We start from the raw sequence: 27,666 nt of genomic DNA, 5'->3' as shown, positions 1-27,666 counted from the left end.
TGGGGAAGTCATTTCCCTTTCTCTGTGCCCCAACAGCCTTATCTACAAGATGAGATATTTTCATCTCGTTATTTATTCAGTCTTTGATTATAATATTTTATTGATTTTTTTGCATAAATGATCAGAGTATAATTTCCAAGGTCTTCAAATTCAAAATAAGTTATATTTGATCTTTTGCAGTGAATCAGCCTCATCCCAAGCGCTGTATTCCTGGGTATCTCTTTCCTATGCCAATTGCTGTTGGACCTTTTCCACATCCTTCCTTTGATGCAACTACAGGTGAGTTTTGAAAAATATCCCCAGGCTTCATCATATGTATGGCCAAGATATATACTTAAAGGCTTACTTAGTATTAATGACATCAGTGTTTTGTGCTAGATTTTGGTCTAAGATGGTTATCTCTGCATATGTTCTCCAGCCACAAAATAGATTTAACCCAGCCACCTTATCAATGGATGACACTGGATGCAAGTAAAGCAAAAAAGGAAAACAAATGAAATTTGAAAATCTGCCAAGTGCTAAGCATAAAAATGAATCTAGCTTCATCCTAACATGAGCCTATAAGTAAAATACTGTTAGTCTCATTTTACAAATGAGGAAAGTGATGCTCAGAGACATTAGAAGCTGTAGAACCCAAATTACGAATCAGGTATTTTTTATTCCAAAACCTGAAATCTTGATTATTACACTACACTGATCCAAGATAGAACTGAGCAAGAGATTCAAATATTTCCATGCGGATTTTTCCCAACACAATTCAGAAACATATTCAATTTCCATTCTCTAGCATTAGAAGTTAGGTAGAATCATCTTCCTATCTTGAATATAGTACATTTGATTTTTTTAAACCCTTAATTTGGAAATATTTGAACATATACACAAAACTAAATAGAATGGCATAAATAGCATTATAAATTCACATGAAACCAGTACCCAGCTTTAAAAATTATCAGCATTTTAACATTATTATCATCTGTTGTTTCGTCTATTCCTCTCCCCCTTTTTTGTAGGGGGAGGTATTTGAAATCAAATCCAAGACAGCACATTATTTCATCCACAATTATTGTACTTACATTGGATTGTAAACAAACTAAAGATCAGTCAAAAAGCACATAAATTCATGCCTGACACCAACAGATGAGGAGGGTGAGCAGCCTAGCCTCCTAGTCCCATGACACTTGCATGTGGCACCGACAAACATGGAAGGTGAGCAGCTCTGCCCACACATATTGCTCTTTTGGCCCTGACAGACATGGTGGGCAAACAGCTCTTCCCCCACACAACACTTGGGTGACACTGTCAGAGCCAATGGACTTTCACAGCCCACCCGGGGGATGCCCTTTAAGCTTCTAGATTTGGTAGTCAGAGGGGATTGTGTTTCTGGACGCCAAGTGATATCACTTACGCAAGACTACTCCTTCAAGACTTGGAGAGGTACTTGATTTGCCTGATACATAGAAACAAACACAGAGAGTCAGGCAAAATGAGGAGACAAAGGAATATGTTCCAATAAGGCAAGTATGAAGGTTAAAAGACAAAAAGAGTAAAATTAACTAAAACTACAATAATTAGTTAAGGGATGCATAAAATAAAAAGATATAAAATGTGACATCAAAAATATAAAATGTGGGGAGTGAGAGTGAGAAAAAAATGTAAAGTTTTGGAATGTGTTCCAATTTAACTGCTGTCAACTTAAAACAGACTATTATATATATAGGAAGTTACATATGAATCTCACGGTAACCATAAAGCAGAAACTTACAGTAAATGCACAAAAGAAAATGAGAAAGGAATCTAAACATAACTCTAAAGAAAGCCATTAAACTATAAAGGAAGAGAGAAAGAGAAGAAGGGAACAGAGAGGAGCTACAAAAACAGCCAGAATACAATTAACAAAATGACAATAAGTACATACCTATCAACAATTACTTTAAATGTAAATGGACTAAACTCTCCAATCAAAAGACATACAGTGGCTGAATGGATAAAAAAGCAAGACTCATCCGTATGCTGCCTACAAGAGACTCATTTCAGAAGTAAAGACACACAAAGACACAAAGTGAAGAGATTAAGAAAGATATTCCATGCAGGTGAAAATAAAAACAAAGCTGCCATAGCTATACTCAAAACAGATGAAATAGACTTTAAAACAAAGACTGTAGTAAAAGATAAAGATGGGCTTTACATAATGATAAAGGGATCAACACAGCAAGAAGACATAGCACTTATAAATATGTATGCTCCCAACATAGCAGCAACAAGATATATAAAGCAAACGTTAACAAACCTAAAGAGAGAAGTTGACAGCAGTACAAAAATAATAGGGGACTTTAACACCCCACTTACATCAATGGGTAGATCATCCACACAAAATATTAAATGGGAAATATGAGCTTTAAATGACACCTTAGACCAGGTAAACTTAACAGATATATACAGAACATTCTGTCTGAAAGCAACAGGATATCCCTTCTTTTCAAGTGCGCTTGGAATATTCTACAGGATAGATCACATGTTAGGCCATAGAACAAGTCTTTGTAAATTCAAGAAGACTGAATTCACAGCAAGCATCTTCTCCAACCACAATGGTATAAAACTAGAAATCAATAACAAGAAGAAAACTAGAAAAAAACACAGAAACGTGAAAATTAAACAACATACTACTGACCAATCAATGGTCCATTGAAGAAATTAAAGAAGAAATCAGAAAATACCTGGAGACAAATGAAAATGGCAATACGCCATACCCAAATCTTTGGGATGCAACAAAAGCGGTTCTAAGAAGCAAGTTCAGAGCAATACAGACCTACATTGAGAAACAAGAAAAATCTTAAATAAACAAACTAATTTTACAACTAAAGGAGCTAGAAAAGAACAAATGAAGGCCAATGTGAGTAGAAGAAAGGAAATAATAAAAATCAGAGAAGAAATAAACAAATAGAGACTAAACAGATAATAGAAAAGATCAATGAAACTAAGAGCTGGTTCTTTGAAAAGATAAACAAAATTGACAAAACTTCAGCTAGACTAACCAAAAAAAAGAGAGAGGGCTATAATAAACAAAATCAGAAATGAAAGAGGAGAGTTACAACTGATACCACAGAAATGCAAAGAATCTTAAGAGACTACTACGGACAATTATATGTCAAAAAATTTGACAACTTAGAAGAAATGGATACATTTTTAGAAACATACAATCTTCCAAGATGGAATCATGAAGAAATAGAAAATCTGAATAGACTGACTACTAGTAAGTAAATTGAATCAGTAATCAAAAACCTCCCCAAATCCAAAAGTCTGGGACCAAATGTCTTCACTGGTGAATTCTGCCAAATATTCAAAGAAGATTTAATACTTATCCTTCTCAAATTCTTCCAAAAAATCAAAGAGGCGAGAATGCTTCCAAACTCACTTTCAAGGCCAGCATTACCCTGATACCAAAACCTGACAAGAACACCACAAAAAGAGAAAATTACAGGCCAATATTGCTGATGAACACAGATGCAAAAATCCTCAACAAAATATTAGCAAACCTAATTCAACAATATGCTAAAAGGATCATACACCATGATCAAGTGGGGTTTATTCCAGGGATGTAAGGATGGTTCAACATGTGCAAATCAATGTGATACTCTATACTAAGAAAATTAAGAATAAAAATCATATCATCATCTCAGTAGATGCAGAGAAAACATTTGACAAAATTCAGCATTCATTTACAATAAAAACTCACAACAAAGTAGGTATAAAAGGAATGTACCTCAACATAATAAAGGCTATATATGACAAGCCCACAGCTAACATCATGCTCAATGGTGAAAACCCGAAAGCATTTCCTCTAAGATCAGGAACAAGAAAAGGATGGCTACTCTTTCCATTTTTATTCTATATAATACTGAATGTCCTAGCCACAACAATAAGGCAAGGAAAAGAAATAAAAGGCGTCAAAATTGGAAAGGAAGCAGTAAAATTGTCACTATTTGCAGATGACATACCACATATAGAAAACTCAAAATACTCCACCAAAAAACTGTTATAACTAATAAATGAATTCAGTAAAGTTGCAGGAAACAAAATCAATGTACAGAAATCTGTGACATTTCCATACACTAATAATGAACTGTCAGAAAGAGAAATTAAGAAAATAATATCCCATTTACAATTTCATTAAAAAATAAAATGCCTAGGAATAAATTTAACCAAGGCACTAAAAATCCTGTACTCTGTTATCTATAAGACACTGATGAAAGAAATTGAAGACAACACAAATAAATGGAAAGAATTTCTATGCTTATGGATTAGAAAAGTTAATATCGTTAAAATGTCCATACAATCCAAAGGAATCTACAGATTCAGTGTAATCCTTGTCAAAATTCCAATGGTATTTCTCACAGACTAGAACAAATAATGCTAAAATTTGTATGGAACCACAAAACATCCCAAATAGCCAAAGCACTCTTAAGAAAGAAAAACAAAGCTCGAGGTATTATGCTCCCTGATTTCAAACTATATTACAAAGCTATATTAATCAAACAATATGGTATTGGCATAAAAACAGACACACAGATCAATGGAACAGAATTGAGAGCCAAGAACTAAACTCATACATATACAGACAATTAATTTATGACAAAGGAACCAAGAACATATGACAGAGAAAGGACAGGCTATTCAATAAATGATGTTGGGAAAAATGGACAGCCACATGCAAAAGAATGAAACTAGACCACTTATATTATACCATACACAAAAATTAACACAAAATGAATTAAAGACTTGAATGTAAGACCTGAAACCATAAAATTCCTAGAAGAAAATATAGGCAGTAAGCTCCTTGACATTGGTCTTAGCGATATCTTTGTGGGTCTGACTCCAAAGGCAATAGAAATAAAAGCAAAAATAAACAAATAGGACTACATTGAACTAAATAGCTTCTGCACAGTGAAGTAATCCATCATCAAAACAAAAAAGCAACCTACTTAATGAGAGAAGATATTTGCAAATTGTTTATCCAACAGGGGGTTAATATCCAAAATATATAAATAACTCACACAACTCAACAACCAAAACCAAACAACCTGATTAAAACATTGGCAGAGGACCTGAATACATATTTTCCAAAGAAGACATACAATGGCCAATAGGCAGATAAGATGTTCAATATCACTAATTATTAGGGAAATGCAAATCAAAACTACAATGAGATATCACCTCATACCTGTTAAAATGGCTATTAACAAAAGGACAAGAAATAACAAGTGTTGGAGAGGATGTGAGAAAATGGAACACTCATACACTGTTGGTGGGAATATAAATGAGTGCAGCCACTATGGAAAATTGTATGGATATTCCTCAAAAAATTAAGAATGGGGGCCTGCCTGCTGGTGTAGTGGTTAAGTTCACATGCTCTGCTTCAGTGGCCTGAGGTTCATAGGTTCAGATTCCAGACGCAGACCTGCATATTGCTCATCAAGCCATGCTGTGGTGGTGTCCCATATACAAAATAGAGGATGATTGGCACAGATGTTAGCTCAGGGACAATCTTCCTCAAACAAAAAGAGGAATATTGGCAACAGATGTTAGCTCAGTGCCAATCTTCCTCACACACACACAAAAAAAATTAAAAATAGAACTACTATATGATCTAGCTATTCCACTTCTGGGTATTTATTCAAAGAGTACAAAAACAATAATTTGAAAAGTTTTATGTACCACTATGTTCATGGCAGCATTATTTACAATAGCCAAGATATGGAAACAACCTAAATGCCCATCAAAGAATGAATGGATAAAGATGATGTGGTATATATATACAATGGAAAACTACTCAGCCATAAAAAAATTGAAATCTTGCCATTTGCAACAACTTAGTTGGACCAGGGTATTATGCTAAGTTAAGTAAGTCAGATGGAGAAAGGTAAATATGGTATGATTTCACTCATATGTGGAATCTAAACGAACAAAACAAAACGAAAAAACAACTTCATAGAAATAAAGAACAGATTGGTGGTTTCCAGAGGGGAAGGAGATTGGAGGGGTGGGTGAAATGGGTGAAGGGGTTCTATTGTATGGTGATTGATGGTAATTAGACTTTTGGTGGCGATCACTTTGAAGTATACACAGATGTTGAATTATAATGTTGCACATCTGAAACTTATATAATGTTACATACTAATTTTACCTTAATAAAAAATGAAGCAAACAAGATAAATATTCCATCACTGATAATAATCTCGCAAAGCACTTTCACATCCATTACCCAATTTGACCATCAGAAGAGACCTCAAAGGAGCTCTGTGGGTACATTAGATTTTGATATGATCATTTTAATATGGACATTTTGGGAGTAGTTGTTTATATACTGTCTTGACATAGGGCATTACATGGACTAAAATACAAACAACACAATTTTTTTATACAGGGCATTATTACATGGGCTAAAATACAAGCAGCCCAAGTCATCTAAAATTTTTTCTGAGTAATATTCAAAAAATATATTTTTACCGTTTGAATATCACCCCATACCTGAGCCTTACCCCATTACCTTTCTCCTAATTCCATACTCCTATATGAGGGTTGGGAGGTGATGGTGAGGTGAGGCTTTGGATGAGTTATTTCTCATGTTATTTGGTAGCAAAAACAAAAATGTAAAAATTTTACATTTTGGCTGGCAATTTTATGACTGCATCAAAAACGTCTACATTCCAGGTAAAAATGCAATGTCCAACCAAAGATGATAATGATAGCTAACACTTATTGAGCACTTTCTGTAGGCCAGGCATCAAGTTAAATGATACATGTATAAATGCATTTAATCCTCATGCTGAAAAAATAACCATAAAACCACCTGCAACAAAATGTCCTGCTTTGTCTTGTGTGGTAAGAATAAACAAGATTTATTATCTACATTTGACCAGGGATGGAAAATGAGGCATGCTGCTATGGAGGGATTTGTTCAGGGCCATAAGGCAAGCATAGGTCAGAGCCAGCACTAGCATGCAGGTCTACTGATCCTAGCAACGTGCTCTTTCCACTTTTCCATTTCTTTAACAGCCTAAGCTAAAGAAAAATGAAAGGGGCAATTTGGTTCCATCAGTTTTTTTCTGAAACTTTATGGTTTTAAGCCCCAAAGAAAATGACATAAAATGGTATTATGATTGAAAAAATAATGATAATAATAACAATAATTAGCTCTGTCGGGGGGAGAGGGAGAATCTCCCTCTGCCCTTTTCCTTAAGGTTCTTATGGCTGGCCAAATAATTAACAAGGCAGGTTAGCAGGAGAAAATAATATCAAGTTTAATAACATGTATACATGGGAGACAGAAGGGACACTGCGTTTCTCAACACAATAGCAGAAATTCTCATCTTAAATACCCTGTTCAGCCAATGACAAAGGAGGATGTTGGGGGTGGGGAGTCAGTTACAGGAGATTACCACTAAAGCACAGTAAACAAGAGTAAAGTTATTATGCAGATTTAAGGCCTCACCTTCCACGTTGATAAGCTTCAAGAAATGAGACCATCCCCCCCTCTTCCCAAAACAGAGAGGGAGATACCTTTACAAATGGATATTTCCCTTATAAATGTAAATGTTTGTCTGGCAACTCCTTGCAGGGCCATCCAGAGAATGTGGCCAGAGAGACAGAACTTCCGATAAGATGGGCTTGTTGGTGCCTTTCCTATTGTAACATTTATCCTACATTATCTTTACAGCCATCATGATAGAAGATCTGTTCCAGGAAGGAACCACCATGTCAAATTCTTTAGGCAGTTAGTGGGGGAGGTCAAATGTCCCTCAGAGAAAACAATCAAGGTAAAGAGATAGATTTCAGAGTGACCAAATCTTGATCTCCCACAGTCCCGTCTTTGAAAGTAGAAGTTTCACAGTCCTTTTGAAACTTAAAGAAGTTTCATAGTCCAGAAGCTGAGTTGGTAGATTCTTTCATCTTACTGAACACATTCCTTAGTCCTGATAATAGATCAGTTCAATTAAGTTCATTGCAGAAGGTGGTGATGCAGGTGGGCTCTCAAGATTACGCCTATATTGTGGAAGCAAGCAATCAAGTTTTTAATAGAAGCATTTCTATGTAAACGAAAGAAAAACAAGGTTAATGGTTGGAGCAAATTGTAAAGCAGTTTCTGAGTTTAGAGGACAGCCAGTTAAGAAGATTTTTAGATGTCAGCATCAAAGGATCTTTTGCAGTTTAAAATGTCTCTGATGATGTCATCGGGTAATCTCTTAAATTTATATCAAGTCCATCGGCTTCAGTTTGTAAGGCTTCAGGAAAAAGGGCACGTTCAGTTCTCAGTGATTTCAAATGAAAATGATGGAAAAAGTCAAAAACATTAGTTTGGAGATCTGTAGCCAGATATTTTAGGAGACTAGAAGAAATCAGGATCCAGTCCAGTAAACAGATATAAAACAAAAACCTCAAAAGACAATTAACAAAACTAGGATCTAATATCCGCAAATGTATGCTATAGTTTTTACTGAAATATAATTTTTCTTTCTAAAATCACCCTCATTTTTATTAAGATAGCCAAATTAAAACTAACTAGTTTGTAAAATAAGTCTAGTTCCAATAGAGTTGGCCCAATTATTTACATAAGTACAGCAAGAATAGCAAATGATCACATAGGCTCTTTTAAATCTGCTTTGCTGGAACTTTTTATAAGGAATCTCAGATTGAACTTTAAAGGTCTCTCGAGGCCAGGAAAGCCAAGCCAAGGATTTTGTCATCAGACTTCACCTGCAATACCTACAGATTTGGGTGAATTCCTCTCTTCCGAGGTTCCCCCAAAATATTTCGAGGTTCCTTGTACCTGCCAGATAAGTGACATTCTTTACTTATCCTGGTAAGTGCTGCTTGGAACATAAGGTACCAGGCCAGTATTTCCACGTGGCTTTATTCCATAAAGTCCAATCTTCATTCCTCAAAAGCTGTATGGTTATATCCCAAATATGATGTTCCAGTCACAGCCTGGTAATATAACCAGTGTTTCCAATTGTGTCCTGTTATAAGGAGAACAGATTCTTATCGAACTTATGCAAATAACTATATTGCCATGAAAACAACAATACTCACTAAGAGTTTCCAAATTGGAGGGATCAGATAGAGAGAAAAAGATAAATATTTCAATTTTACTTACAAAAGTATCATTTACCAAATTGCTATAAGTCATAGCTAGCTCAGGTGAAAAGAGAAAAAGTTTTCCTTAAATCTGAAAAAACAAAACATTAAAAATTCAGCAATACTTCAAATGAAAAATCATAAAAATTATAATCATCCTTATCAGTTCATTCAGTCCTGTATAACCCATTGTTGATCCCAATCTTTTTGTTAGCAGCTTCATGAAGTTATCAGTCTCTCCAACAGATTTCTGTAATTTCTTACCAAGTTCAGTTTTATGATCAGAAAGTTTATCAGAAACCTGTACCCCAGTGTAAATGTCAGAGTCCTTTCCATGGATTTTTCTGAAGTTGAAACATATTTTGCAAAAGCATTAGAGCAAAGAAATAAGTCTGTAAACAACAAGACCTCAAAATGGCAATTGACAAAGAAATTTGGTTAATTTTGTGACATACAACACTTTAAAATAATAATAACCAGAATTATGACTGATAACCAGGACAGATCAGAATTTCAGTAATGTTATACAATTTTAAAACACCTATATCAATAACATTTGCCCACATAATAGCACCTAAGCAGACTTATCATCACTTGTCTGACAATGCTTTCCATGTAATTTAACATACTGAATCAGCCTAATAAGTTTAGTATCTTTCTCCTTATAGGAAGAGAGCAAATTTCTTTGAGAAGTTCCAGGGCCCTTTGAAAATTCTCAAAGAAAAAAAGTAAAAATAAAGACTTTATTTAAGATATGAATTTTGGGGAGCTTGTCAAAAATATAAAAAGTCAAAGCAAACAGAGCATTAACAGTCCAAAAAGCCTTAATAGAGAGACTTCAGTCTTTTGAACACAGGAAATTATTTTAATACTTTTTTTTTTAGGTAGACTTACTCAAAGGTAATGAGAAATCTTTTATAACCTCTTTTTATCAAGTTCAAGAAAATTATCCTTTTAAGAGACAGAAGAACAAATTTTAATTTTGCACCAGCTTACTTCTGATATTAAAACTCATTTACTTAATTAAATTCATTTTAATCTTAGCCAACTTGACCATGCAAAAACTCCTTTTCCAGAATTTCTTCCACAAACCTTCTATAACTTTCTTTTTACATTCAGAATTTGTCCTATGCCTTTCTTTTCCCTCCTAGTACTTGAGGACAAATTTATCTTTCTTAATCAATCAAAGAAAATATTTTCATTCTTTGTATTTTTTTTAATATATCTTACTTTCCTTGTACACAGACATATTTTTCTTAATTTTTAGTAGCTTCAATCACATATACTAATTAGAAATTTTAACTCTTAGAAACCCCAATTTGTAAGTAAAAACTAAGTAAACAATTTAAACTTTCTTTTACATTAGTATCTTGTGGCTTGGAAAATTTATAAACACTTCATAATTTCTAGAAATATGTTACTTTATAGTACAATCTTTTAATAAAACACATGTTTACCAATAGACCCAAAACACCTAAAAGGTGTTTTCCTGTAATGAAAAGCCAAAAGTAGACAAATGTACATTTAAAAATCAATGTCTAATATCTTATTTGGAAATGATGATACTCAGAGAATTTTTATCATAAATTTAGCAAAACTCTAAAGTTTTAAGTCACCAAAAAGAGTTTGGAAGCTGTAACCACCATAATACATAATTATTATTTAAAGTTCACCCAACATTCATCTTTTTCACAACTATTTAGTTACATGTTCCCAATAATTATTTAGGTTGCCTACAAGACTTCATAAGACTTCAGATAAAATTAGCCACCATTTGAATTACTATTTTTGTTAACCAGTTCTGTAATAGAAATAACATCAGTTTTTTCCCTACAAAATTTCATGTAAATTTCATCATCTCTTATACCTTTAAACGTAGTTATCATTAAGATTTTTATCAATAGGTCTTGGTCTTTTAATTTTGGACAAGGGAAGCATTCCCAGTCAGACATTTTAAAACATACTCAGGCAAAGTTGATGTAACCTCTTTATATAAAATTAGCTCAAACATTCCAACCTTTATAATCTTATCAACACTTACACTTTTACATGTTCTCAATTCAATTGTAACCTGAGTCAAGGTCTTAAGGCTAGTCAAATTTTTCCCTTCATTTTTCTGGCCTTAATTCTTAGGTACCAATTAAACAATTATGTGAGAGCTCTCAAAACATTTTTTCCCCCAATTTAGAAGTTTTCCCAATTCTAAGGATCCGTCATCTGGCCATTGACGAGTAGGATCTTCATTTGTATATTTATTCCTATAGTGACTCTATCCAATAATACATTTTAAGGAAAGACCCGGAGTTAACTTTCCACGCTTAGAATAAATCTTTACCGTGGACACAAGAGGCGTCCCTGGTGAGGGCGCAGATGATGTAGCTCCCATGATCCACAGAATTCACTCTCAAAGATATTCAGAGAAAGTAAAGACCTTCGTTGCACAGGTGGTAAGGATGTTGTAGTGCTCCGGTCTCCCACAATAGTGTGGGACGCCTCCAGTCACAGACCCGCTAATCTGTGACACCGGACAGGCCATACTGGAATGGGATTTTTCTAGCACTAACAAGCAACAAAGGTTAAGATGACAAAAGCCCTTATGGACTGGGCCCTTTATGACAAACGCCCCCGAGAGGTTGGCACAGCAGGACAAAGACAGTTCGGAACCCCAGTCTACTCAACTGGCCACCAAGGGGCACCCCGGTAAATCCACCTTCCGTATGGTGGAGACCAAGGAGAATATTCTCACTGGTCACAAAGCCAAGTTTTCTCAGGACACAGAACAAGACAGAGACTATCTGGGAGGAAAAGAGATCAAGATCAAAACCAAGAGTACTCTACCAAATTTAAACCAAGAGTCACTAAAAGCACAAGAAACTAGTTTCCCAAATATTTTCTCCTGCCAATCTAAATTTAGAAAGAGAAAAATTTCTCACCATTTCCTTCTGCTGGACTCCGCAGATAGAGATTCCGGGAGGCTGACGTGGTAAGAAGTCTTACCTTTTTGCCGGCTTTTGTCAGGCGTTCCCGTATCTCATCATCTGCAGTAGTCCAGGGAGAAGGCAGGTCTTCCAGCCAGAGAAGGCAACTTGCCAGCCAGTGTGGCTCCTGGCGACTTCGCCAAAACTGTCGGGGGAAGAGGAAGAATCTCCCTCTGCCCTTTTCCTTAAGGTTCTTATGGCTGGCCAAATAATTAACAAGACAGGTTAGCAGGAGAAAATAATACCAAGTTTAATAACATGTATACATGGGAGAAAGCAGGGATGCTGCGTTTCTCAACACAATAGCAGAAATTCTCATCTTAAATACCCTGTTCAGCCAATGACAAAGGAGGATGTTGGGGGTGGGGAGTCAGTTACAGGAGATTACCACTAAAGCACAGTAAACAAGAGTAAGGTTATTATGCAGATTTAAGGCCACTCCTTCCATGTTGATAAGCTTCTAGAAAAGAGGCCATCCCCCCCTCTTCCCAAAACAGAGAGGGAGATACCTTTACAAATGGATATTTCCCTTATAAATGTAAATGTTTGTCTGGCAACTCCTTGCAGGGCCATCCAGAGAATGTGGCCAGAGAGACAGAACTTCTGATAAGATGGGCTTGTTGGTGCCTTTCCTATTGTAACATTTATCCTACATTATCTTTACAGCCATCATGATAGAAGATCTGTTCCAGGAAGGATCCACCATGTCAAATTCTTTAGGCAGTTAGTGGGGGAGGTCAAATGTCCCTCAGAGAAAACAATCAAGGTAAAGAGATAGATTTCAGGGTGACCAAATCTTGATCTCCCATAGCTATCATTTATTAAACACTCTATGTTCTTATAAAAAACTTATTCCATCATCACAATTACCCTGAGTTATTATCGTCTCTTTTTACTTCTGCGAAAACTGAGACTCAGAGAGACTAAGTAAATTATCACAGGCCTCTTAGCTTGGAGAAAATTGCATTTTCAGATGCACATTAGAAAATTCACAAAAGGAATCATGGCCACCAATAAAAGTAACACATGTAAATAATTTTTATGAGAATTATATCCTCATATACAAGAAATTTTGCATAGTATTTACTCTTTCATAGTGTTCTCTTATTGGGACTAATATTTGAATTGTTTAGATGTTTGTTTCATATTAATTGATGAATTTAAATTGTTTGTCTTTCACTCGGGGAACCTTAAGGAGGTGAATAAACAAACATGTCGACCTTTTCCTTAGGCTTTAGCAATGTCTTTTAATGGAAAATTGACAAAAGAAATGTTAACTTCTTAGCTACAAAGTTTGAAAGAGGGTGCTGCCCCTTTCTGTTGCTGATGATATTTCTGCCTCCAGGATAGCTGCATACTTCAAAATGGAGATGCTTCTGTCACTTACAGTCAAGCAAATAGCTGAGTACAGCCTTTAATACGGACCCAGCTTCCATAATACCAGACATCTCAAAGCACTTCTTTCAAAAAGAGTGGAGGCTGGACTGTGCAAGTTCCTTGAAAGAGGTTCGAGGTTCTAAACAGGTGTAAGGTAGAGTGATTATTTTCAGTTTTCACGTGCCAATTCCACTCCCTGATCTACCCATAGATAGCTTTCTCAGGCTGGCCGATTTTGATTTAAAACACTCTTCCAACCTTCCAGTTACTAGGATTTGTAAAAATAAAAAAGACTATCTGAAAGTTGTTTCAATTCTATGGTGAAAAACCAAAAGCAATGAGTCAAAAGAATATATTTAAAAAATTGTAGCTATAATGTAAACGAAAAATTGAAAGACTTTCTGGAGAATTTAGACACCACATTTCATTTTTTTCTTGAACTACCCAGACCCTTCAAAAAAACTGTTATTTGATTCACTTCACAATCCAGATAATTGCTTTCAATACTCCACTGTGTATATATTAGGAATAACTGTATAGTATTTTTCTCTCAGATGATCTGTAAGAGCCCCCATAACAAGGGTAAAACAGATGCAACCTTGAGCTCCATGGTCTTTTGCTTTAGAGTTTCAGGAAAATAAGTGGTAGCTCATCTTGCATTTTTAGATACACTTATTTATATGGCATACTTGTAAGGGAAATTCAGTCTGCTCACATACCCCTCCTGCACAAGAATATAACCACTCAGAAAGACTAGTGGAAGAAAAAAACAATTACATGTCAGGAAAAGGATGGGTCATTAGGAAGCACAGGTTTAAGTTAAACAGACACTGGTAGATGCTGATAAATTTTGTATGTGAAGGAAGGGAGGTATAAGGCATGGGTAAAGGATTAGGAGTCAGGAATACTGCTTTTTAATCACAACTTGGAGTCCTACTTTATGGTTTTTTGCACACGTGGGAAATCAAAGTCATAGAGTGCTCATAGAGAACTTAGAGCCAGGAAGCCTGCTACAAATGGGAAAACATCCTGTGCTTATCCTTTCAGGATTTATTGAATGCAAATAACTCAATGTAACAAACACTTCTTGAGGCCTACTATGTGCCAAACATTTGTAAGTACTGGGGATGAATAAAAAGGAACTTTTGTCCTCAAGGAGGTCTCACCCTATTAAAGGATATAGAAAAGAAAACAGAGAACAGGATAGTATGATAGATTTCTTTATAAAGATAAGCAAAGTGTGCTATGATAGCACATTGAAGGAGAATCTAACCCAGACTATAGTAGTAAGAAAATATTTCTAGTAAGAGATATCATCTGAGTTGTGTTTTGAAAGATGTGTAGAAGAAAATTAGGTGAAGAAATGGAAAGAAGTGTTTCAGACACTTATTCAAATAACTATAAAGCTGGAAAACCAAAAAAAAAACAATATCCATCACTAATGATAGATTGGTTTCAAGGTTTAGTATTAATTTTATAGACTACTTTTTAACGTATGTATTTTCCTTCTCACTCTCTAGTGTACAGAAGCTTCTGGACAATATTTCTTATATTAGGTGTTGGTTCTGGTCTGGCTGGGGGATTTCTGCTGGTGTGTGGTGTGCCCTTTGCCAGTGCTGGCTGTTATAAAGTTGGAGGTGGCTTCTTGATGATATCAGGTAAGTAGTCATATCACCTTATGTGGACAAATTAGTAGTAGAAAGCTTTGTGTGTGTGTGTGCACACATGCCCTGCACGAGTATGTGTGTGCATATTTTTGTTTACATATCCTTTACAAGAAGAGAAACTGCACTAAAAAGAAATAAAATGTAAATGAATGAGTATTGGTGAATTGGGCAGGTGCCTTTGACAAAAACATTGATTAACACTTATTTTCTTGTCATATATATGTGAACATTTCCCTTAGCTGAGTTGTAGAAAGATCATATTTAACATTTTTTGTACTTATTTCTAAAATCTTGGATTTAGACGTACTTTTTCCTCTAAATAGTTAGGTAACAGATATAAACATTTATAGCCTCCACCATTTTTTAATTGACAAGACTGCTCAGTGTGTGAGAGTTGTATTTTAAGCTGACATTACTCTGGGCAAAAATAGAATGTATAGACCAGAAAAAGTGTTATATATATAGAAAACAAAATTTACAGTGCACATTGACTCTTTAATAGCTGAATATATTCTCCTATATGCTTCTTACCATAATTTAAAAGTAAACTATCCAATGCTTTAATTATACAGTTAGAGAACCTATGATTGGTCTACATATAAACCAATTTGACTTGATCTTAAATTCAACCCTAATTTATAGCCACAAATCTCCTCCAAATGTTAAATAGCCTTTGCATTTTAATTAAATTCTTGTCTGCTTACGTTTTGTTGGTGAAACTGTGGCATTTTAACTTTAAACACTTATTATTTTTCACTTGTAAAATATGGAAAATTATCAAGAGTAGGAAACTAATGGTCACCCATAAACTCAAAACATAAAGATATAACCAATGTTAATATCTGGGTATCTATCTGTTGAGTATTTTCCCTCTATACACATTTATTTTATTAAAAAAATGTTTGGATATGATACCATATATTAATAGTTTTGTGTCTTTTTGAAAAATTAAATCTCATGTGATTTCTGTCCAATATTATTATTAATCTTTATAGCATAATGTTTAATAACTCTATATATTCTACCACATATTTCTACCATAACTCATTAAACTTTTACCTTTTGTTGGGAATTTAGTTTGCTTCTATTTTTTTGCTATTATAAATGCTACAATAAATGTCTTTGTATATTATTTCATTCAACAAGTCCTTATTAAGTGCTTACTATGTATAAGGCACTGTGCAAGCCATAGGTACATATTGATAAACAAATCAGGCAAAGTCCCTGCTGCAGGGAATGTGTAATGTAGTGAAAATGTAGATAATAAATAAGTAAATAAGTATATAACTGAAAATTATAATGAGTCATGAAGAAAATGAATGGAAAGATACAGACAAAGAGTATTAGTAGGGACTACTTTAGATAAGATGGTTGGGGAAGACATTTATGAGGAGATAATATTTACACCTAGACTTAAATGATGAGAAGGAGCCAGACATAGGAACAATGTGTGTGTGTGTGTGTGTATGTGTGTGTGTTTGAAGGAGGAGTGAGGACACAGTGGTAGGTGTGTGGAGAAGAGTGTTGCAAGGAGAAATCAGCATTATGTAAAGACTTTAAGGTGGTAAAGAGCTTGTAGGTTTGAAAGACTCAAGGACATAAAGTATGATTAAAGCTTAGGTATCTCTGGGGAGAGTAGCATGGAATATTGTTCACAAGGTATGCAAAAGCTAGACCAAGAGGGCTTTTTTTATAAACCATCGTCAGGAGTTTGCATTTTTTTCCTAGTGCAATGAAAAACCATTAGAGAGTTTTAATAAGAAGAGGAACATCATCTGATTTAAATTGTCAAAAGATTTCTCCTGCTACTGTGTAGTGAATTAATTTAAGATAGAAAAAGCAGAGAAAACTGTTAGGAAACTATTAGAGTGGTCTAGGGGAAAGGTTATCGTGGCTTGGATTAGAGAGTGACAATGGAGAAAGAAAACAAATAGTTTTAAAGTATGATGTGTAAATTATATGCACATTATATTCACACACACACATATATATAGTAAAACTAATAGGTCTTGTGAGACATGGGGGAGGCAAGAGAGGAGACAGAATCATGAAAGAGTACAAGGTTTTGTGCATAATACTGATTATTTTATTTTAAAAGATTTCTAGAAGAAAATATGTATTTTAAGGCTCTTGGTACATATTGCCAAATTTGTCTCACCTAACATCTGTACTAATTTATTTTCCCACAAGAAGTGAATGATATTTCTTGAAATCCTGAAATTCATATATATGTATGAATTCATTTTCATCTCTCTTCATGCTTAGTACATCATAGTTACTCTGCGTAGAACAATGTTCTCTCATCTCTCTGCCTTTACAAATCTGTATATTTCTCAAAATTTATAGTGAATCTTATCTCTTTTCATGGAATCTTATTTCCTCAATGAAATTTTAAGTTACTTTAGGGTAGATGCCTAGTGTTATGCTTATATGTCTGCTGTACTATCTAATACAATGCTGAGTTCAAATAATACTTGTTAATTAATTATTGATTTTCTTGCTGAAATTTGGCTCCTCTGAATTCACATTTATAGTTTGTAATAGAATATTGGTTTTATGAAGAGATGAAACAAGATCTTGCAATTTATTAATGCATGTTCTTAAAATTATGTACCTAGAGAAGTCCTCTATTTAACAGTTATACTTTTGAGGAGCTGTAATATATTGTAGATTATAGAAAGCACAAAACAGTAAATAATTGAGAAGTGATGGGTAGAAACAAAAACACCATCAGATGTTATTGGAGTGCGGGATCGGTGTGAGTTAGCATGGGCCGGGAAGGCATTATGGTGGAGGTTAAATTTTGGGTGAGGATTTAGAGACATGACAAGAAAAGATAGTACATTATAGACAGGGAGACCAGCAAAGCCTAGGTGGGGATGCAGAAGAGGTAGAAAGAAAGCTAGAAAGGCTTTCATGATTTTTTTCTCAATATTTATAGAGCAAGAGAGTAACGGAGAAATTAAATAATTGAACTTACCACATTTTGGGGATTGAAAGACAGTTGTAGTTGAAGATGAAGGGTATGAGGGATTTTAAGTTGCAACTCAGAAACCCCCAAATTAGCCATGTATTAGGAAAGAGATGTAAGGGATGCAAGGGAAGACAGTCTTTGAAGAATAATGATGGTAATATCTAACATTTATTGAGCACCTTCTACATACCAGACACCTTCTAAGTGTTTTACAAGCATTATCATATAGAAGCTTTACAACATAAAGTTACATCCACTTTATAGATGAAGAAACTGAGGCATAGAGAGTATATGTAAATTGTCCAAAGTTAGACATCTGGCATAAGGTGGAGTCAAACTTCAAAACCAAACAGTTTGATTCCAGAGCCTGCCCTGGAAACAATACACTATAGCCCTCTCATGAATACAGAGAGGTAGAGGTATAAGAGGTAATAATGAGGGCAAAGAAGAAATTTAGGAGCGAGGAAAAGAGAAAGATGTATAAATAAAGATAATACATATTATAGTCTAGTTTGTGGTATAGTTATACATTTGTACGTGTTCAATACGTAGTAAATTATGATGATATTAAAGAGGAAAGGAAGTATTTATTAATTAACTTTTAAAAATCCTCATATTAGTACATATTAATGGGTACTCAATAAATACTTGATAGATTAAGTTTAAATGAAAGCCGGAGAAGGAATTTCAGACTTTAAAATCATCTTGGTCATGGAGCAATTAGGAGTGATGTTAATATTTCAACTTGTGACTGGGCAAGTGGGTGACTAAATTGGAGTGGAAAGGGTAATTGGAATTGAGGGTGGCTCTGAAGCAAGAGTGACTAAAAAGAGACATGGAAGAAACTTGACTTCTTTTTTAGTTGCAAATAAACTGAGCTGATCCTACTATATTTATTTCTAGGACACAGCTTCAGACACCTAATTTGACCCTGTCAAAATATCTATTTAGTGTCTAGTCTCCCAATACTTTGCTTGGTTAAGAGCCCCAATTTTTAAATAAATGAAAGGTTTTTTTTCTTACTCCTATGACTGCTACAGCCCATCTCTTTGTGGTTTACTCTAAGCAGAATCTCAGTTCAAAATAGTGGGAAAGTACAATTGTATAATGGCTGCCGTTTCAAGTACAGGTCTAAGATTTCAAATTTCAGTCTTTTTAACTTGCAATGATTTCATTTCCTGGTGTTGTCATGATTTGGCTTTAGCTTACCATTGACAATTTGCAGAGCTTTCCTCAAGAGCTAGCCGGAAAACAACTTCTATTGACTCTATGCATGAAGTCTCCTTTCCTTATGAAATACATTCTCAAGCAATTTGTTACTTATAATGAAAAGAAGACAGTCTTCTATTTCTTTCCAAAAGGACTGGTCAAATACTTTGAGCAAACATTTGGAGATGTTCCAAAAAATTTACTTTGGTGTTTTACATGAAACATTATGGTGTTGTTGAGACTGAGATTTCCATGTTTATACAATTCACTTTGACACACATCAGTGCTTTTAAAATCAACATGGATAATTAACAATGTACTCCAGGGGAAATATTTTATATTATTTTTATTCTTCTGATGACACTTCCAAAATCCCAGCACTATAAGTCCTGAAGTAAAATGCCTGTTTACTTAGAATCAAGATTCAAATGAGAAGTCAATGTACAAGGGGGCTGGGGCTGGGATAATGTGACATTATTCTTATAATTTGGAAGCATGGTAGGCAATTTAGCTAAACAGTCAGCTGATTTGACTCCAATGATCAAGATTGTAGGTCCACGAAATGTTTGAAGTTTTCTGCTATTTCAGTTTGAGGTTTTTACCTTTAGGACAGCTGTTGTGTTGAACAACTAGCCTCCCTGTCTTCATTTCATAGGTTTTTCAAAGCTCTAGGATACTAACTCATCTGGTAGTTTCCTCTGAAGTGATTTTGGCATAAAGGGTGAGAATTACTAACAAGTAAATATATCTAAACTTTTATTTCAATGTTAATCGTGCCTTCAATCTGACTAGCATGTGAAAAATATTACTAAGACGTGGATGTATATAGATAGTGTGATGGTTTTCTAAGTCTACAATTCTTCAGAGAAAATAACAATGTTACAAAAGAAGAGGGAGAAGTCAAGATGGCAATATAGGAGGACTCTGAACTCACCTCCTCCCGTGGACAAAGCCAATTTACAACTACTCTTGGAAAATTACCCCTGAGAGAGAACTGAAAACTGGATAAGAGAAATTCCTACAAGAAACAACAATCCTAATTGAAGTGAAAGAGGCAGAAATTCCCTTCTGGAGAGAAAAAAACGCCACCTTCACAAGCCGCTGTGTCTCACTGCCACCCGGGAGCAGCCCAAAGGTACCCAGCCCTCCCTGGAAGAGTGGGGCCCCGAGTTGGGGAGTGCTCCCGCTGTAGGCATGTTTTGGACCCAGCACAATCGAGATGAGTGGCATAATATCTGACTTTGCTTGTTACTAAAACATTGGGGAGTACCCCCAGAGAAGCTGGTTCACAAAGAAACTAAAATCGGTTCTTAAAGGGCCCATACAGAAACTCACCCATTTCAGAAAGCAACCTAAAAACACCAGAAAGAAAGGTGCACAGTCCTTTGGTGAAAAGAGACTCATCTGATAGGCTCTGAATGCAACTCAGTGAGAGGTGAGACCTCTCCAGGTATTGGGACATTGGCGGCAGCCATTGATGTGGCCTGGTGTGGGCGTGCTGACACAGATGCTGGCAGACACCATTGGAGTTCTTCCTGGCCTGCCAGCCCAGGGTCCGCCCCACCCACTAGGGCACCAATTTAATCCAGCTCAGCCAGGGTGGGTAGCCCACCCTAGGGACTTGTCCCACTCAACAACAAGCCCTCAGGCAACTTGTGGGCCTGCTAAGTGAGCTGCCTGGATTCTCCGCAGACTGGTGAGTGGGTCTACCTCTCTGTGGGGCAGGGCGTGCACAAGGAGCAGAAGGAGAGTGTGTGTTGGTGGTGCAATGTGTGGGGCCTTGGAGAGACTGGGTCCACTTCAGGAGGTTGGGGTGTGCACACAGGGCAGGACTGTGTTGACTGTGTGTGGGGAACTGTGGGAAGTGGGGCTTGCCAGCTGCAGAAGACTTATGGTTCTTAAACAGCCACATAGGGGATCAGCCCTACCTTCCAAAGCGTGAAACATTTGGATGCTTCTGTGCCTGAGGCCAGCTCTACACAGTTACAATCCTCAGAGAGCTGACAAGAGACATAAAGGCTGGAGGGTTATAGCATTTGTAAGCCCCTGAGCCTAAGAATCTGCCACCCTGGGGCCCTACTTATTTAAAAGAAATACTGAAACACAAATGTGGTATTAGAACTTGCAGCCAACTCTGCTGGGGAACTCCACACCCGATAAAGAGACTGAGGGGCCCACAACAACTACAAGCAGCTGAACATTACAATGGCTGGCCGGGGCATAGCTCAGCTTCCCCAGGAACCTATGGGAAGAGCAACCATGCCACAACAGAAGGACATATGTAAGCCACATAAGGGTCACTCCGGGAACATTCAGAACTGAGGGAAGCACACTGCAAGGCCCCATAAGTCATTACTTACGTAAGGTCAACTCTCCAAGAGCAGGATGATGTAGCTGACCTACCTAATACATAGACACAAGCACAGAGAAAGAGGCAAAATGAGGAGGCAAAGGAATATGTTCCACGTAAGAGAACAAGACAAAACCCCAGAAAAGGAACTAAGTGAAACAGAAATGAGCAACCTAACCATCAGAGAGTTCAAATAAAGAGTGTTAAGGATGCTCACTGATGTGGAGAGAAGAATGGATGAATTCAGTGAGAATGTCAACAAAGAAATGGAAGATATAAAAAATAACCAATCACAAATGAAGAATAAAATACTGGAAATGAAAAATTCACTAGACTGACTCAAAAGCAGAGTAGAGGATACAGAAGAACGGATCTGTGATCTGGATGAAAGACTAGAAGAAATCACCCAAGCTGAACAGATAAAAGAACAAATAATTTAAAAGAGTGAGGACAGTGTAAGGGACCTCTGGGACAACATCAAGGCACACTAACATCTGTATTATAGGTGTCCCAGAAGGAGAAGAGCAAGTCAAAGGGACAGAGAATCTATTTGAAGAAATAATAGTTGAAAACTTCCCTAACCTAAGGGAGGAAATAGACATCCAGTTACAGGAAGCACAGAGAGCCCCAAACAAGATAAACCCAAAAAGGCCCACACCAAGACACATCATAATTAAAATGTTGAGAATTAAAGATAAAGAGAGAATCCTAAAAGCTGCAAGAGAAAGACAAGTTACCTACAAAGGAAACCCATAAGGCTATCAGCTGACCTCTCAGCAGAGACCTTACAGGCTATAAGAGAGTGACACAATATATTTAAAGCACTAAAAGGAAAAAACTTACAGGCAAGAATACTCTACCTGGCCAGGTTATCATTCAAAATGGAAGGAGAGATGAAAACTTTCCCAGACAAGCAAAAATTAAATGAGTTTGTCACCAAGCAACCAGTACTACAAGAAATTCTAAAGGGACTTATCTAAGGGGAAAAGACAAGACCACAAATAGGAAAAATTATCTATTTCCATGATAAGAGGGTAATGGATACAAAAGCAAAAAAAAAAAGAGGTTAGATATGATATAGAAAACATAAAATGTGGGAAGAGGGGAGTTCAAGAGTAGAGGTTCAGACAGAGCTCAAATTAAAGAGACCATCAACTTAATATAGACTGCTATATACATAGGTTACTGTATATGTACTCCATGGTAATCACAAACCAGAAACCTACAATAAATACACAAAATCTAAGAGAAAGAAACCCAAACATAATATTACAAAAAGCCAACAAACCAAAAGGGAAGAGAGCAAGAGAAGAAAGGAACAGAGAAGAAATATGAAAACACTGAGAAAAAAAGTTTAAAAATGGCCATAAGTACATACTTATCAATAGCTACTTTAAACATCAATGGACTAAATGCTCCAGTTAAACGGCATAGGGTGGCTGATTGGATTAAAAAACAAGACCCATATATATGCTGCATGCAAGAGACACACTTGAGACGTAAAGACACTAACAAACTGAAAGTGAAGGGATGGAAGAAGATACTCCATTCAAATGACAATGAAAAGAAAACTGGGGTAGCAATACTCATATCAGAAAAAATAGACTTTAAAACAAAAACTGTAAAAAGAGACAAAGAAGGGCACCACATAATGATCAAGGGAACAATCCTGCAAGATGATATAACACTTGTAAATATCTATGCACCCAATGTAGGAGCATCTAAATACATAAAGCAATTATTAACAGACATAAAAACAGAAATAGACAGTAACACAATAATAGTAGGGAACTTTAACACTCCACTTACACCAATGGATAGATCATTTAAACAGAAGATCAATAAGGAGACGTTGGCCTTAAATGACACACTAGAACAGATGGACCTAGTAGATATATACAGAATGTTCCATCCAAAAACCAAAGAACGTACATTCTTTTCAAATGCACGTGGAACATTCTCCAGCATTGATCACATATTAGGCCACAAAACAAGTCTGCATAAATTTAAGAAGATTGAAATAATACCAAGCATCTTTTCTGACCACAATGGTATGAAAGTAGAAATCAACTATAGGAAAAAAACCAGAAAAGCCACAAATATGCGGAGATTAAACAAAATGCTACTGAACAACAGTTGGGTCAACGAAGAAATCAAAGGAGAAGTCAAAAAATACCTGGAGACAAATGAAAATTAAAATATGACATGCCAGAATTTATGGGATACAGAAAAGTGGTTCTAAGAGGGAAGTTTATAACAATACAGGCCTACCTGAACAAACAAGAAAAATCTCAAATAAACAATCAACAATGCACCTAAAGGAACTGGAAAAAGAAGAACAAATAAATCCCAAAATAAGTAGAAAAAGGAAAATAACAAAAATCAGAGCAAAAAAAGAGACTAAAAAATGAATAGAAAAAATTAATAAAACCAAGAACTGGTTCTTTAAAAAGATAAACCAAATTGACAAACCTTTAGCTAGACTAACCAAGAAAAAAAGAGAGAAGGCTCAAATAAGTAAAATCAGAAATGAATGAGGAGAAATTTCAATGGACACCTCAGAAATATAAAAGATTATAAGAGAATACTATGAAAAACTATATGCCAACACATTGGACAATCTGGAAGAAATGCATGTTCTTAGAATCATACAACCTTCCAAAACTGGTTCAAGAAGAAATAGAGAATTTGAATAGACCAATCACCAGTAAGGAGATCGAAACAGTAATCACAAACCTCCCAAAAAATAAAAGTCCAGGACCAGACGGCTTCCCTGGTGAATTCTACCAAACATTCAAAGAAGACTTAATACCTATACTTCTCAAACTCTCCCAAAAAATTGAGGCTGTGGGGAAGATCCCTAACTTATTCTACAAAGCCGACATTACCCTGATACCAAAACCAGGCAAGGACAACACGAAAAAAGAAAATTACAAGCCAATATCACTGATGAACTTCGATGCAAAAATCCTCAACAAAATACCAGCAAATCGCCTATGACAATACATTGAAAAGATTATACACCATGATCCAATGGGATTTATTCCAGGGACGCAGGGATGGTTCAACATTTGCAAATCAATCAACGTGATACACGACGTTAATAAAATGAAGAATAAGAATCACATGATCATCTCAATAGATGCAGAGAAAGCATTTGACAAGATACAGCATCCATTTATGATAATAACTCCAAATAAAATGGGCATAGAAGGAAAGTACCTCAACATAATAAAGGCCATATGTGACAAACCCACAGCTAATATCATCATCAGTGGTGAAAAACTGAAAGCTATACCTCTAAGAACAGGAACCAGACAAGGATGCCCACTGTCACCACTCCTATTTAACATAGTATTGGAAGTCCTAGCCAGAGCAATCATTCAAGAAAAAGAAATAAAAGGGATTCAAATTGAAAAGGAAGAAGTGAAACTGTCACTATTTGCAGATGACATGATTTTATACATAGAAAACCCTAAAGAATCCACCAAAAACTGTTAGAAGTAATAAACGAATATGGTAAAGTTGCAGGATACAAAATCAACATACAAAAATCAGTTGCTTTCCTATACACTAACAACAAAGTAGCAGAAAGAGAAATTAAGAATAAAATCCCCTTTACAATTACAACAAAAAGAATAAAATATCTAGGAATAAACTTAACCAAAGAGGTGAAAGATCTGTACACTGAAAAGTATGAAACATTGCTGAAAGAAATTGAAGAGGACAAAAAGAAATGGAAAGATATTCCGTGCTCTTGGTTGGAAGAATTAACATGGTTAAGATGTCCATGCTTCCTAAAGCAATCTATGGATTCAATGCAATCCCTCTCAAAGTTCCAACAACAGTTTTCACAGAAATAGAACAAAGATTCTTACAATTTATATGGAACAACAAAAGACCCCAAATAGCTAAAGGAATCCTGAGAAAAAAGAACAAAGCTGGAGGTATCACACTCCCTGATTTCAAAATATACTACAAAGCTATAGTAACCAAAACAGCATGTACTGGCACAAAAACAGACAAACAGACCAAGGGAATAGAATTGAAAGCCCATAAATAAACCCACACATCCTTGGACAGCTAATCTTTGACAAAGGAGCCAAGAACATACAATGAAGAAAGGAAAGTCTCTTCAACAAATGGTGTTGGGAAAAGTGGACAGCCACATGCAAAAAAATGAAAGTAGACCATTGCCTTACACCATACACACAAATTAACTCAAAATGGATTAAAGACTTGAATGTAAGACCTGAAACCATGAAACTTCTCGAAGAAAACATAGACAACAAGCTCTTTGATATCTGTCTTAGCAACATATTTTCAAGCACCATGACTGACCAGGCAAGAGAAACAATAGAAAAAATAAACAAATGGGACTGCATCAAACTAAAAAGCTTCTACATAGCAAAGGAAACCATCAACAAATTGAAAAGACAACCTAACAATTGTGAGAAGATATTTGCAAACCATATATCTTATAAGGGGTTAATTTCCAAAATATATAAATAACTCATGCATCTCAACAACAAAAAAACTACCAGCCCAATTAAAAAATGGGCAAAAGACCTGAGCAGACATTTATCCAAAGAAGATATACAGATGGCCAACAGGCACATGAAAAGATGTTCAACATCCTTAATATTAGGGAAATGCAAATCAAAACTACAAATGGATATTATCTCATGCCCGTGAGAATGGCTATAATTAACAACACAGAAAACATCAAGTGTTGGAGAGGATGTGGAGAGAAGGGAACACTCAATCACTGCTGGTGGGAGTGCAAACTTGTGCAGCCACTATGGAAAACAGTATGGAGATTCCTCAAAAAGTCAAGGATAGAACTACCATATGATCCAGCTATTCCACTGCTGGGTATTTTTCCAAAGAACTTGAAAACACCAATGCTTAAAGATACATGCTGTGTTCATTGCAGCGTTATTCACAATAACCAAGACATGGAAGTAACCTAAGTGCCCATCAAGGAATGAATGGATAAAGAAGATGTGGTATCGCTACACAATAGAATACTACTCAGCCGTAAGAAATGATGAAATCCAGCCATTTGTGACATCATGGATGGACATTGAGGGTATTATGCAAAGTGAAATAAGTCAGAGGGATAAGGTCAGATACCCTATGATCTCGCTCATTAAATAGTAGATAATAACATCAACAAACACATAGACACAGAGATTGGACTGGTGGTTACCAGAGGGGAAGGGTGGGGGGGAGGAAGGGCCAAAGGGATAATCGGGCACATGTGTGTGGTCATGGATGGTAATTACTATTTGGGTTGTGAATATGAGAACATGATGTAATCTATGCAAAAATAGAAGTATAATGGTGTACACCTGAAATTTATACAATGCTATAAACCAATAAAAAATGACAACAACAACACACACAAAAGAACAATGTTATAAAAGTGATAATTGATGTGCAGTTATGTCATTTTGAAAAAAAACCTGAAAGACATAGGAGAAAATGAGAGTAAAATACACCACGAGTCTCAACCAAAAGAATCACAATTATGGAACTTTTGATTTCTGACCAATATAAGAAGTCACTGCATAATTATACCATCTATGGAATAGTTTTCTTTCCTTTGATGTAAATTGTCCAGAGGAACCACATATGTGAGGATGCTGAAAGTCAGTATTACATTCCCTTACTGTCAATGTCTATAATAAGCAACAAGTTTCAAGGGAGAATGAGTATCTAGTAGCCACTCATTTGTATTCCTGTCATTAAAAAATTATGTGTAATAAATTTAGTTTCCATGGAGAGTTTCAATTCTGTTCTACAATTATGCTCTTTTCTCTCTTTGGAAGGTAAAGGACTGTATCAATTGATCCAAGACTAAGTTGAATTTATAGTAAAACCTCATTAATTTAAACTAATTTGGGGAAAATGCAGGCCTGAATGGCAGAGTGTTATTTTTTTAAAGAAATAGTTTCACATACATTAATGGGGCAA

At 35.7% G+C, this 27,666-nt stretch overlaps 1 protein-coding gene across 1 annotated transcript in view; it reads left to right on the top strand.

Annotated features, from left to right (window-relative positions):
* The window catches only part of LOC106802893 (transmembrane protein 182-like), a 119,451-nt gene that overhangs the window by 13,226 nt on the left and 78,559 nt on the right, over positions 1 to 27,666 (top strand). Inside the window, exons 3-4 of the mRNA XM_087427003.1 lie at positions 181 to 279; positions 15,008 to 15,145. Coding sequence (XP_087283129.1) covers positions 181 to 279; positions 15,008 to 15,145 — 237 coding nt within the window. The remainder of the gene's footprint in view (positions 1 to 180; positions 280 to 15,007; positions 15,146 to 27,666) is intronic.

Source organism: Ceratotherium simum, chromosome X, assembly GCF_057802395.1.
Source record: "Ceratotherium simum simum isolate JZ-2026a chromosome X, ASM5780239v1, whole genome shotgun sequence".
Taxonomy (NCBI): Eukaryota; Metazoa; Chordata; class Mammalia; order Perissodactyla; family Rhinocerotidae; genus Ceratotherium; species Ceratotherium simum.
This window is presented reverse-complemented; position numbering and strand designations above follow the sequence as displayed.